General features: G+C 39.3%; 2 protein-coding genes across 4 annotated transcripts in view; both read left to right on the plus strand.

Annotated features, from left to right (window-relative positions):
• FGF13 (fibroblast growth factor 13) overlaps positions 1-13,230 on the plus strand; it is a 573,118-nt gene that overhangs the window by 218,183 nt on the left and 341,705 nt on the right. The gene's annotated exons all lie outside the window — the stretch shown is intronic.
• On the plus strand, positions 9,721-10,645 carry LOC117077386 (ran-specific GTPase-activating protein-like). The gene has a single exon (XM_033201060.1). The coding sequence runs from the start codon at positions 9,853-9,855 to the stop codon at positions 10,501-10,503; it is 651 nt and encodes a 216-aa protein (XP_033056951.1). The 5' UTR covers positions 9,721-9,852; the 3' UTR covers positions 10,504-10,645.

A 13,230-nucleotide genomic window follows, 5' to 3' on the forward strand; every position in this document is an offset into this window, starting at 1 on the left:
AAGCCTGGAGCCCTTGCTTGGGACTGCCTTTTCCCAAGGAAGGAGCACTTTGTTCTCCCAAAGGCTGTCTACATGTGCCTACAGAGTTGTGTCTACCTTGATGGGAGAGCTTTCCAATTCACTCAGAGGTGCCACATAGGGTAACGGAGGCTGATATGGTTTGGCTGTGTGTCTCCACTCAAGTCTCATCTTGTAGCTCCCGTAATTCCCAAGTGTTGTGGGAGGAACCTGGTGGGATATGATTGAATCATGGGGGCTGGTCTTCCCCATGCTGTTCTCGTGATACTGAATGGGTCTCATGAGATCTGATGGTTTCAAAAACAGGAGTTTCTTTGCACAAGCTCTCTGTTTGCTTGCTGCCATCCACATAAGATGTGACTTGCTCCTCCTTGCCTTCCTCCATGATTGTGAGGCCTCCCCAGCCACGTGGAACTGTGAGTCCAATTAAACCTCTTTCTTTTGTAAGTTGCCCAGTCTCGGGTATGTCTTTATCAACAGCGTGAAAACGGACTAATACATAGGCTCTGGTTAGAATTCAAAACCAAGTCTGTCTAACCATAAAGCCTGTGTTTCTCCATCTTTACTCAGAAAGCTAAGTTTTTATTTATTTATGTATTATTTTTAGTTTTAATGATTAATTTTTATGTGTACATAGGTGTAAGGGCTGTGTTTTTAAATCTTAACCCAGAAAGCTAGAAGATTTTAGAGAATATCTACTCCAAATCTTACCCTTTATAGACCATAATTTTGGCCCCCTATGATTAAGTGCCCTGCACATAATCCCACAGTACATATACCTCACTCTGAAGTTATCTTTCAGTGTATTTCTGGAAAAAAAGGATGTCTCTATTTTTTCAAATATTAGGAAATCTACAGGCCTTGAGACATACTGTTCAGGAAGGATTCTTTTAAGATGCCAAAAACGTATTTTCAGCATTCCTTTGTTATTATAAAGTCTTTAAAAATATCTGCCTGGAAATTTATACTAAGTCTTCACTTAATTCAAGGCAGTGGATATTATAGCTTATTTGGGGACTCCAAACTTGAATTTTGGGGTTTTAATGTGACACAATAGTATGAACACGGTTTGGGTATGGATGAATCTTGGTTCTTTCCTGGTGCTTTTTCAAAGTAGTTGTTTAACTCTAGGCTGGCCATTTAACTCCACAAGATGTATAACCTGTTTTTTTCCCACTTAATAGTAATTATGATTGTTTTCCCATGTCATTATCATTTTATATAATGATTTTTATGTCTGCATAGTATCATTGTGTGGGTCAACTATCAAATGTAATCAGTCTCCTATTATGGTTAGATGTCTGTGCTGTTTCCCATAACTGTGATGATTACTGTTATAGCTTTATCTCTGCAAGACCTCTAATTCGGAATGTTATTTTCAGATGAAATCTGTCTACTCCAGATATCTATGACAATACCAAGAAATTTATTTAGCTTGGGAATTTCTAAATATGGAAAAATTAGTAACAATAGTTACTGTTTATTGAGTTTCTACCAGGTGCTGGATCCCTTCTAAATGAATATTTTGGGTTAGGAAATGGTTCAAGGTGGGCCTCACCAGCTGTTCACTTCAATTGTAGGGAAATCCGGTAAGAAATGTGGTTGTGATCACCATAACCTCGTGGTATTCTGGCCAGTACAACTCGGCAGCAAAATAAAATCCCAGGATACCAAATCAGTTTCAAAATGGAGTCCTTCCATACTGACAAACTTGCTTCTAGGGAGGGAAGTTTTCATTTTGATCCAGTTTCTAAAGAGGCCTTTCTGGTAGTTAAATACAGATGCCATTTGTCTCTTAGTTTCTTCTTTTCATTGTTCCTGGTTGCAGATATTAAAACAAACATATCATTAACATAAGAGAATAAACTTATTTCCCAACTCAGTGTAGCATATATTTTACTCATCTATAAGTGGTAGCCAACAGCCAAGGATACATGTTAAGAGCTAGAGTATAAAACCTTAGCCCTCATCTTTCTAAAACGAATACTTAGTCATTCTTAATTTCTGTTCTCAGCAATCTTCAGGATATTTGTGTGTATTTTCTAGTGTTGAGCCAATGAAGTACAAAAATGTATTAAAAGATGAGCTACAATAAGGAAGATACCAGCAAGCCTGCTCGGAATGACGCAATGGTGTGCAATTGTCTCTTTCACTCTTTACTTAAACCTCAAAACTCTATGCTAGTTTCAGCTCCTGCTTTCTTTGATTGTATTTTAAAATGAGGCAGCTAGGTAGATTGACTGTCCCATTCACGTAAGTAGTAAATGATGTTTGTGTGTTCCAGAGCTAAAGGAAGTTTGGGCTTTCTGTGTGATGCACATGTTGCAGTCATATATACTAATGCTTGCATACTCCCTCTGCATACTAATGGCAGAGAAAAGCTATTTTGAATGAGAATATGTACATTCAGAACCTGGAGCCTTTTAGAAAAATAGTAACAAATTTTGATAAATTTTCAATCTGTGGGCTTTCCTACATTTTTATAGAACATGATTTAGAGATCCCAGCTGAGGAGCCTATGATAATAGCTCATCATTATATAGCATAGATTGCATTCAGTTATTCATTCGTTCATTCAACAAATATTTAGGAAACACATGGTATACGCCTTTTAACCTGTACTAAGAATTAGAAATCTGATTTTCTGAGTTAATTGCCAAATTCATCTGCTACAGAAAATAAGGTGATTAAAGAGAGATGTTAGCATATGGCTAGTTGGAGACAGGGAGCAGATGATACTCACAGCAGGAGTGAGTATAGAGAAAGAAGAGGAAGGTGTTAATAAAGGAGATTTTGGAAGACCAAGATTTAGGCAAGGAGTGTAAATGTAAGAGTCCACCAAGGGAACTGTGAAAGATCATATAGTGAGTTAGGTGGAAAATGATTCTGCTTGTTGTTGGAAACTAGGGAACAAGTGAAAACCAGAGAGAGCATAATTAAGCTGTACAATTCAAACTATTATTTTTATGTGTAACAATAAAACAATAGGCTATTTTTATTATTGTAATGAGAAAATTCATTCCTATCCTCCAAGGTATTGTAGGTTACTAAGGACGTCATATAGATTATGTTTTTGTCCCCTCATCAACATTGAGAATGAACTCACAAATGAATAGCATGTTTTATATATGCTTAGTTTATCATCATAATGTACTCGTATTCTATAGCCAAAAGCTGCGTAATAGCTGTTAAGAAAACACATGTTAACTTCACCATGATCCCTAAGAAATTTGCAATATGAGTTCAATAATGCACTAATTTCCCCTGATATAGCTGACTAATATTATCATCAGCTAAATTTCCAGTGTTAACATTTTTTATACATCATTTGGATCAGAACTTCATCTACTGTCTGAGTCATTAAGAAGTCATTTTGGTCAATGTTAAGATTATTCAACAAAATGAACATCAGCCAAAGCTTTACTTTAGCTGAAAATTATCCAGTTTTGAATTTTAAAATTTAATTAAATGAATTTAAGCCATGAGTTCCCTCCATCGAACTGCACATCTGGAGCTACTTGCAGGATTTGCACCTTCCATTTTGCCGCTGATGCTGGTTACAGCAGTTCTGGCAGAGTATTCAGAATAACCCAGAGGCTTATCAGTAGAGTAGGAACAGAGTCTAAGAGTGAACACTATAAGGAAAGGGAAAGGATGGGGCAGAGCAAACAGTGACCCAGGGAGATCTGAATATTTAAAATAATTAGATTTCTATAAAAACTGAATGCTTACTCTGACATCTGCCAACACTACTGCTACCTTTATGGATGTGACACAACATTTGTGCTACACTTCAGAGATGGCGTCTCTTGCCAGCATGTCCAATTCCTCAGTATGTAGAGGAACTGAAGTGTGGCTGGGCCATTTAACTCCTTACATGCCTTCAGAATGATACATACATTTACAAAGCTATGTCAGTCTTCTTTCTTCTGAAGGTTTTTCAGGTTTCATTTATTTTAAATATTTGTCGCACAAGCAACATTATAACAGTATTAAATATTTGGTATGAACAGATAACGAGGTAATAGGTGATTATTAAGAATGTTCTATTTCTGTTAAATTTCTATGTTTTCTTCCTATGACTATTTTGATATACTTTTTATAATATCATGTGGCAAGATAATCTAATGTAACACATTTCTATTTTTAAAATGGATTCAATGGGAAAATCAGGTTGCTTTATAGAAATTTATTCTAGAGCAAATTTATTTAGTTGGTATGGCAGCCTACTCTTTAAAAAATGTTTCCAGCTGGATGTAGTGCTGTGCCTCTGCACTCCCAGCTACCCATGAGGCTGAGGCAAAAGGATTGCTTGAGCCCAGGAGTTCAAATGCAGCCTAGGCAACATAGCAAGACTGCATCTCTAAAACAATTTTTTAAATGTTTCCATTTTGTGGGAAAATGTACCCTCCTTCCTCCCATGTTGGGGTAATACATGCTGCTGCTGAAGCAGTGATTAACTGGATTTGCTAACCCAGTAGAGGGCAAGTGCATATTGTAGTTGAAGAAATTCAGGCTGGAGAAGTGTGAGGTAATGGCACATAGTTTCAATTCCTGGATCTGCCATTCACTCATTGTTTGATCTTGAACCTGGCTTAGTCCTCAGTGTTCTCATGGGCAAAATGAAAGAAATTGTGATAGATGAGTTCAAAGTGCTTCTTTGGTTGCAATTACCATGATCAGGCATGGAGATGGAGCTGAACTCCATTGCCCTTATAGGGCAAAAAATTAAAGACAAACAATCCTACCACTGGTACATTTCCAGGCACATAGACATAGGAGCTAGTCTATTTGAGTTTGAATTTTATCTCTATCATTCACTAACTATGTGACTTTAGTTGACTTTGTTAACTTCCCTATGCCCCAGGTTTTCATCTGTCAAATGGGTGTAATAATAGTGCCAAGTTGTCTGGTTGTAAAAATAAAATGAAGTAATGCATGTAAAACGTCAGAATCAAGAGTTGATTATAAGCAGGGTGCTGGGTTTTTATCAAGTAGCCAAATTATATGGTATCTATATAGATTACATATACTAGCAGTCTTTTCATCTCTCAAGGCATCTTGTAGAAAAAATGTCACATTTAATTTTATTACCAGATGGCTTTTATTCATCAAAAATGATAGTCTCTCCTAATAAAATTATTCCAATGCTAGGCATTCTGCTGAGAAAATAATATTTTTATTTACTGTTTACTTATTTTCTAACAACAATAGTTTGAGTAATAATTAAACCTTTTTTTTTTTTTTTTGAGGTGGAGTCTCGCTCTGTCGCCCGGACTGGAGTGCAGTGGCCGGATCTCAGCTCACTGCAAGCTCCGCCTCCCGGGTTGACGCCATTCTCCTGCCTCAGTCTCCCGAGTAGCTGGGACTACAGACGCCCGCCACCTCGCCCGGCTAGTTTTTGTATTTTTAGTAGAGACGGGGTTTCACCGTGTTAGCCAGGATGGTCTCGATCTCCTGACCTCGTGATCCGCCCGTCTCGGCCTCCCAAAGTGCTGGGATTACAGGCTTGAGCCACCGTGCCCGGCCTAAACCATTTTTTTTAAGACTAAGTGATAAGACACTTAGGCAAATTAGAAACCACATCCAGTAATCACTCATATTTGTTAGGTCACCATTGTCTTGGAGTTTGAGAATAGTCCAGTATGACCTTGTGCAAAACCTGGAAGCACTTTCAAGCTTTCCAGCCTGTTGGGCTACTGATATATCTCATCTTCTAAATTGTACTCAGAGGCTGCTAGGGTATTTAGATTAAGAATCACTTTTATTTTTAATCTCTGTAAAAAACCAGAATGATTGAGGAGGTGTTATCACAGGAAACTCCATCCTGTTTAACAGAAATATGAGGCAGGCAGGGGCATGGTGGAAAGCCATAGATAGAGACAGCCGACTTGAACCCTCATCCCATTTCTGCCACTATTCACTGTCCTCTCCTCTCTGTGTGTTTCTGTAAAACTCTGATTCTATGAAGCTTGTTAGCTTAGCTGGTGAAAAACCAACAGAAACCAAAACCAAAATCCAGGACATCAGTTCCTTTCTGTAAATCTGTGGAACATTTAGTTCCTCGTCACAACATATTCGGTGTGATCTAGACACAGCCTAAACTTTTCCTTCCACATAGGCCTAATGGAGGATGCTGATGTTTTGTTTCCGTACTTCACAAGGGTGTCATCAGGGTAAGCATGAAAAACGTAGCGCTGCATCATTTGAGTTATTTTGGAGGGAGCTACTACCTAACTAAAAGACAGTAGGAGATTAAGTGTGATATCATTAATATTCCCCCAAACTGCCTTTATCCTATTTGTACTGTAGGTAATTTTTGTGACTGGGGAACATCTCCAGTTGTACTTTCATTGTAAGCGAGAACTGATGTCAGTGTTGCCTCATTGCTCTTAAAAAATACAAAAATAATAAAAAACACACACGTAGAGAACTGACATAGAACCTCAGTACATTTTTACCTTTACCTTGCTGCTGCTTCACTTCCTCTTCTTCCTCTTCTTCCTCCTCTTCCTCCTCTTCCTCCTCTTCCTCCTCCTCCTTCTTCTCTTCTCCTCTTCCTCTTCTCCTCTACTTCTTCCTCTTCTCTTCCCCTCCCCCTCCTCCCCCTTCCCCTTCCCCCCTCCCCCCCCTCCTCCTCTCGCTCTTCTTCTTCTCCTTCTCCTTCTTCTCCTTCTTCTTCTTCTTCTTCTTCTCTTCCTCTTATTCCTCTTCCTCCTCTTCTTCCTCTTCCTCTTCTTCTTCTTCTTCTTCTTCTTCTTCTCGCCTCCCCTCCTCCTTCTCCTCCTCCTCCTCCTCCTCCTTCCTCCTCCTCTCTGCCTTTCTTTTCTTTCGTCTTTCTCTCTTCTTTCTTCTTTGTTTTGGCAGAATCCACTCTAGCACCAGGCTGGAGGCTGGAGTGCAGTGTGCAATCTCGGTTCACTACAACCTCTGCCTCCCGGGTTCAAGCGATTCTTCTGCCTCAGACCCCTGAGTACTTACTACTACAGTCGTGTGCCACCATGCCCAGCTAATTTTTGTATTTTTAGTAGAAACAAGGTTTCGCCATGTTGGCTGGACTGGTCTCAAACTCCTGGGCTCAAGTGATCTGCCTGACTTGGCCTGCCAAAGTCCTGCGATTACAGGTGTGAGCCACTGCGCCCACCCTACCTTGCTTCTTCTTAATAAACAAAGCAAAACAAAACCATAAACAAAATGCTGAGGTTTCTTCTAGCTCTGATCTTTATTGCTCATAGTCAAAACTCCTCATTTTTGCAATTGTGGTAAAACACTTACCATGAGACCGTCTTTTTAAACAAATTTTCAGTGCATTCTACTGTATTGATAACTATAGGCAAATTTATATAACTATATGCAAAATGTTATAGCAGATCTCTAGAACTTAATCATCTTTCATAACTGAAACTTTATACCAGTTGAATGCTGAACACCATCCCATCGTATGTCTACACCAAGTTTTCTTTATTCATTCATTTATCGATGGGCATTTGGGTTATTTCCATATCTTGGTTGTTGTGAATAATACTATAATGGACATGTGAATCCAAATATTTTTTCCAGATCCTGATTTTAATTCTTTTGTGTAAATACTCAAAAATGGTGTTGCTAGATCATATGGTAGTTCTATTTTTAATTTTTTGAGGAACCTCAATACTGCTTTCCATAGTAGCTGCCCCATTTTACATTCCTACCAACAGTGTATATAGGTTCCAATTTCTCTGCATTCTCACTAATACTTGGTAGCTTTCGTTTTGTTTTGTTTTGTTTTGATAGTAGCCATCCTAACAGGTGTGGTATGATCTCTCACTGTGGTCTTGATTTACATTTCCCGGAAATAAACTCATATATATATATATTCAACTGATCTTTGATAAGGGTGCCAAGAATACACAATGGGGAAAGAATAGCCTCTTCTATGAATGATGCTGGGAATACTGTATAACCACATGCAAAAGAATAAAATTAGACCCCTATCTCTCACCACTTGCAAAAATCAACTAAAAAAAGACTCTTAAATGTAAAATATGAAACTGTAAAACTCCCAGAAGATAACATGGGGAAAATGCCTCTTGACATTGATCTTGGCAATGATTTCTTAGATATTACACTAAAAGTACAGGTTACAAAAGCAGAAATAAACAAATGGGATTACATCAAAGTAAAAAGCATCTGTACAGCAAAGGAAATAATACAGTGAAAAGGCAACGTACGGAATGAAAGAAAATATTGCAAACGTATATGTGATACAAGGTTAATACCCAAAATATGTAGAGAACTCCTACAACTGAATAGCAAAAACCAAATATTACCACTTAAAAATTGGCAAAGTGCTTAAATAGATATTTCTCCAAAGAAAAAGACATATAAATGGCCAACAGGTATATGAAAAGATGTTCACCATCAAAATCAACAGGGAAAGGCCAATCAAATCCCATTTTAGAGATGGAGAAATTGATGGTCAAAGAAGACAAAGAAGAATGTTATTTGCCCAAAGACTCTAACTATCTGGTGGCAGAGCCCAGATGAGAACCTTGGCCTTCTGATTCCTTGGGCATTCTTTTCCCACTCCAGTTTGTGCTGATGACTGCTCTGCCACTAAATCATATGTATTAAAGTTTCTCTTCTACCAGTCTGTGAGGGCATGGATTCTATCATATTTAGCTGAAATGATTATTTCTTCAGTCTTTCTTGTTAAAACTTCCTCTATGAATCCCGAGTCTCCATGCAGAAATGCATTACTAAATGCAGAAGCCATTTTCCCCCACTAGCAACAATCTGTTCCTCATTCAAATACATACCTTCTGATTTGGGGTTTGTCCTCTTTTGTTTTCTTTAGCATAGGTGTGTCCTGACTGTGTGGAGGGACTGGAAAAGGAAATAATTTCATAGAGGAAGGACTGAGAATGTTGGTAAAGTACAGACAATGGTAGAGCTTGAAATCAGAGAAACAAAGAAACAGTATAATGGCTCCCTGTCCCTTGTAGCATTGCATCTTTCACCTTTCACTATATTCCAAGCACAACTACATCCCTTAACAAAATCATATCTCTGAATCCTGACGATACCCAACAACTCAGATAAATTTCCCAGACCTGTTTCCCACCTCTCTCTGGTCACACCTACATTCCTGACCTTAACAGCCTTCTCCCAACCTTGATTATATCCTTCAACTAGAAAAAGCCACTTGAGCTGAGGCCATTCTACCCCATTAACCATGTCCTCCACTGTTAATTGTACCTCTTTTTTTAAAATTATACTTTAAGTTCTAGGGTACATGCGCACAACATGCAGGTTTGTTACATATGTATACATGTTCCATGTTGGTGTGCTGCACCCATTAACTCGTCATTTATATTAGATAAATCTCCTAATGCTATCCCTTCCCTTCACCCACGACAGGCCCTGGTGTGTGATGTTCCCCTTCCTGTGTCCAAGTGTTCTCGTTGTTCAGTTCCCACCTGTGAGTGAGAACATGTGGTGTTTGAGTTTTTTGTCCTTGTGATAGTTTGCTATGAATAATGGTTTCCAGCTTCATCCATGTCCCTCCAAAGGACATGAACTCATCCTTTTTTATGGCTGCATAGTATTCCATGGTGTATATGTGCCACATTTTCTTTATCCAGTCTATAATTGATGGACATTTGGGTTGGTTCCAAGTCTTTGCTATTGTGAATAGTGCCGCAATAAGCATATGTGGGGCGGGGCGGAGGGAAGAGCGGGCGGGCGGGAGGCGCCGGCGCCAGACGCGGAGGGAAGGAGCTACGAGTAGCCACCCAGAGGCCGCGGAGCCAGCGACGACCGACCCAGCCGAGCCGCCGCCGCCGCCGCGCCCCCATGGCGGCCGCCAAGGACACTCATGAGGACCATGATACTTCCACTGAGAATACAGACGAATCCAACCATGACCCTCAGTTTGAGCCAATAGTTTCTCTTCCTGAGCAAGAAATTAAAACGCTGGAAGAAGATGAAGAGGAACTTTTTAAAATGCGGGCAAAACTGTTCCGATTTGCCTCAGAGAACGATCTCCCAGAATGGAAGGAGCGAGGCACTGGTGATGTCAAGCTCCTGAAGCACAAGGAGAAAGGGGCCATCCGCCTTCTCATGCGGAGGGACAAGACCCTGAAGATCTGTGCCAACCACTACATCACGCCGATGATGGAGCTGAAGCCCAACGCAGGTAGTGACCGTGCCTGGGTCTGGAACACCCACGCTGACTTCGCCGACGAGTGCCCCAAGCCAGAGCTGCTGGCCATCCGCTTCCTGAATGCTGAGAATGCACAGAAATTTAAAACAAAGTTTGAAGAATGCAGGAAAGAGATCGAAGAGAGAGAAAAGAAAGCAGGATCAGGCAAAAATGATCATGCTGAAAAAGTGGCGGAAAAGCTAGAAGCTCTCTCGGTGAAGGAGGAGACCAAGGAGGATGCGAGGAGAAGCAATAAATCGTCTTATTTATTTCCTTTTCCTCTCCTTTCCTTTTTTTTTTAAAAAAAATTTTACCCTGCCCCTCTTTTTTGTTGTTTTATTCTTTCTTTTTACAAGGGACGTTATATAAAGAACTGAATTCAACTTTCAGGTTTTTTTTTTTTTTGTCTCTTAAGTTTTTGCCCTATTGAAGATGACTTCAGAAAATCCATTCCCCAGTCATGAAAATGTACTGTGCTAACTTCTTTTCCATAGTGGAAACACTTATTTATAGTCATCAAAAATGGAATAAAAACACATTTGGAACCTGGAAAAAAAAAAAAAAAAAAAGCATATGGGGCATGTGTCTTTATCGCAGCATGATTTATAATCCTTTGGATATGTACCCAGTAATGGGATGGCTGGGTCAAATGGTATTTCTAGTTCTAGATCCTTGAGGAATTCCCTGAATTCTAGACATGAAGTCCTTGCCCATGCCTATGTCCTGAATGGTACTACCTAGGTTTTCTTCTAGGGATTTTATGGTATTAGGTCTAACATTTAAGTCTCTAATCCATCTTGAATTAATTTTTGTATAAGGTGTAAGGAAAGGATCCAGTTTTAGCTTTCTACATATGGCTAGGCAGTTCTCCCATCACCATTTATTAAATAGGGAATCCTTTCCCCATTTCTTGTTTTTATCAGGTTTGTCAAAGATCATATGATGGTAGATGTGTGGTATTATTTCTGAGGGCTCTGTTCTGTTCCATTGGTCTATATCTGTGTTTTGCTACCAGTACCATGCTGTTTTGGTTACTGTAGCCTTGTAGTATAGTTTGACGTCAGGTAGCGTGATGCCTCCAGCTTTGTTCTTTTGGCTTAGGATTGTCTTCGCAATGTGGGCTCTTTTTTGGTTCCATATGAACTTTAAAGTAGTTTTATACTTCTATCCTCATGCTCACTACAGTGGCCACACAACAATAGTATTTAACACACCCTTTCTGACTCTTCTTCTAAGCCTTTTCAAACTGCTTGGCTCTGATCAGATGCCCAGTCTGATCCTTGATTCTGAACAACAACTGGTGACTGATTCTGGAAGCCAGATTAAGGCAGGTGGTAAGAGCAAAGAAATTGGATGAACCAAGAGATATGTGTGAGAGAGAGAGAAATAAGATGTGAGAAAAAGGGTAAGGGGACTGAGTATGAGAAAGGCTTCATGGTATGCCACCAAGGTTAGAATTAAATGCGTTTTGCCTGTGGGTGGTTATTGAGTTGAGTTTAATAAGGTAGGCTTGTTCCCAATTTTTACCTCTCTGTGAGCTGCGGTCCAAATGGGCTGTTGGACTATAGCCTGATGGTGCAGGCTGATTGAACATTTTCTGGAACCCTCTGTGGGTGAATGACAATGCACAGAATATTTCCTACCCATCTTCATTTCTTCACATGCACTCCTAGCATGTTGGTATATACCTGACATACATGGTTGCTCAAAATAGGATCATTTATTCAGAATAATTCTTGCATTCGTTAGTATAGCATATAGAACCCTGATTCATAACTGCCTCATTTCTCATCAGGATAAGCCTCCTCCATTGTGTTCGTGTGTGTGTGTGTGTGTGTGTGTGTGTGTGTTTGTGTGTGTGTAAGCACACAATTTTGTTCCAACTGTGTTTATCCAACTGGGCCAGGTTCTTTCACATCCTCTTGCCATTGTACCTGCTGTTTCTCTACCTAGACTACCCTTTTCCTCTATTCTTTGCTCAATCTTCCAGTCTTCACACAAGCATTACTTTGTCCAAAAAGCTTTTCTTTTTGGCCCTAGAATCTCCTCAGATGTCCCTTTTCTGTGTCTCATAGCATTCCACTCTGAAGGCATCATTGCCATAAGAATGAGATAAACAAAACTTGACAGTTTTGTGTCTGATTTCATCTCATATTGAAACATGAGCTTGTAGAGGGCAGGGACTGCATCTTATTCGTATTTTTCTACTCCTAGTGCTTAACCCAAGACCTTGCACATAATAGGAATTCAATGTCTCTTTCTTAATATGTGAATGGAAACCTTCTTCCTATTTATATTCTCTGCTCTATTTGACATTTTTGTTCACGTCCTTTTTTTTTTTTGTCTGTAAACTGAATACATAAAGAAGTCACCAAAATGAATGGGTATCTACAAGCAAACCCTATTCATTCTTATCATCCAGAAAACAACCTGTATTTCTCCTGAACACAAATTTATTCTATGCTTTCCTTGCCATTAATGCAAACAAAAACGAAAACAAACCCACACTTCTGGAAGCTTCCATAGTGCTTACGATCATTACTATTCTCTAGAGATTATTAAAATGTATCAAGCAGCTGTTTCATGGGAAGAGTGTTAGCAATTGTATTCCATTTTGTAGCTAATTGCAGGAACAAAGTGTCGAGTCATGCAAAATTTGGTTTTTAAAAGAAAACATTCTCTCCCTAATCAAGTCCTTATGGTAAAGACAACATAAAATTATTATGATCATCACTCATGAGCCAGGAGAGAGATGGAGTAGTATTCTTTTTCATTCCTACTTAAGAATTTGAAAGGTAAGATGCTACATGTTTCAAGGAGATTTGCAGAATCCGGTCATATATATTCTGAAGACTGAAAATCACGTAAGGGTTGGCTCAGGGATTGAAAGGAAGGGGTAAAAAATGCTTCTGAACATTAGAGAAGCCCAGACTGACTGGTAGAGATGGACAGGCTTTTCAGAATATCTGTTTCAGTGATCCTCAATTTCTCTTTTTGCTTATATCCCCTCTAAAAGGAAAAAAAAAATT

Source organism: Trachypithecus francoisi, unplaced genomic scaffold (assembly GCF_009764315.1).
Source record: "Trachypithecus francoisi isolate TF-2019V2 unplaced genomic scaffold, Tfra_2.0 Lachesis_group6, whole genome shotgun sequence".
NCBI classification, from domain to species: Eukaryota; Metazoa; Chordata; class Mammalia; order Primates; family Cercopithecidae; genus Trachypithecus; species Trachypithecus francoisi.

What these genes read in the sequence shown, in the direction of transcription:
- LOC117077386 (XM_033201060.1), top strand. Translation starts at nt 9,853, where the DNA reads ATGGCGGCCGCCAAGGACACTCATGAGGACCATGATACTTCCACTGAG.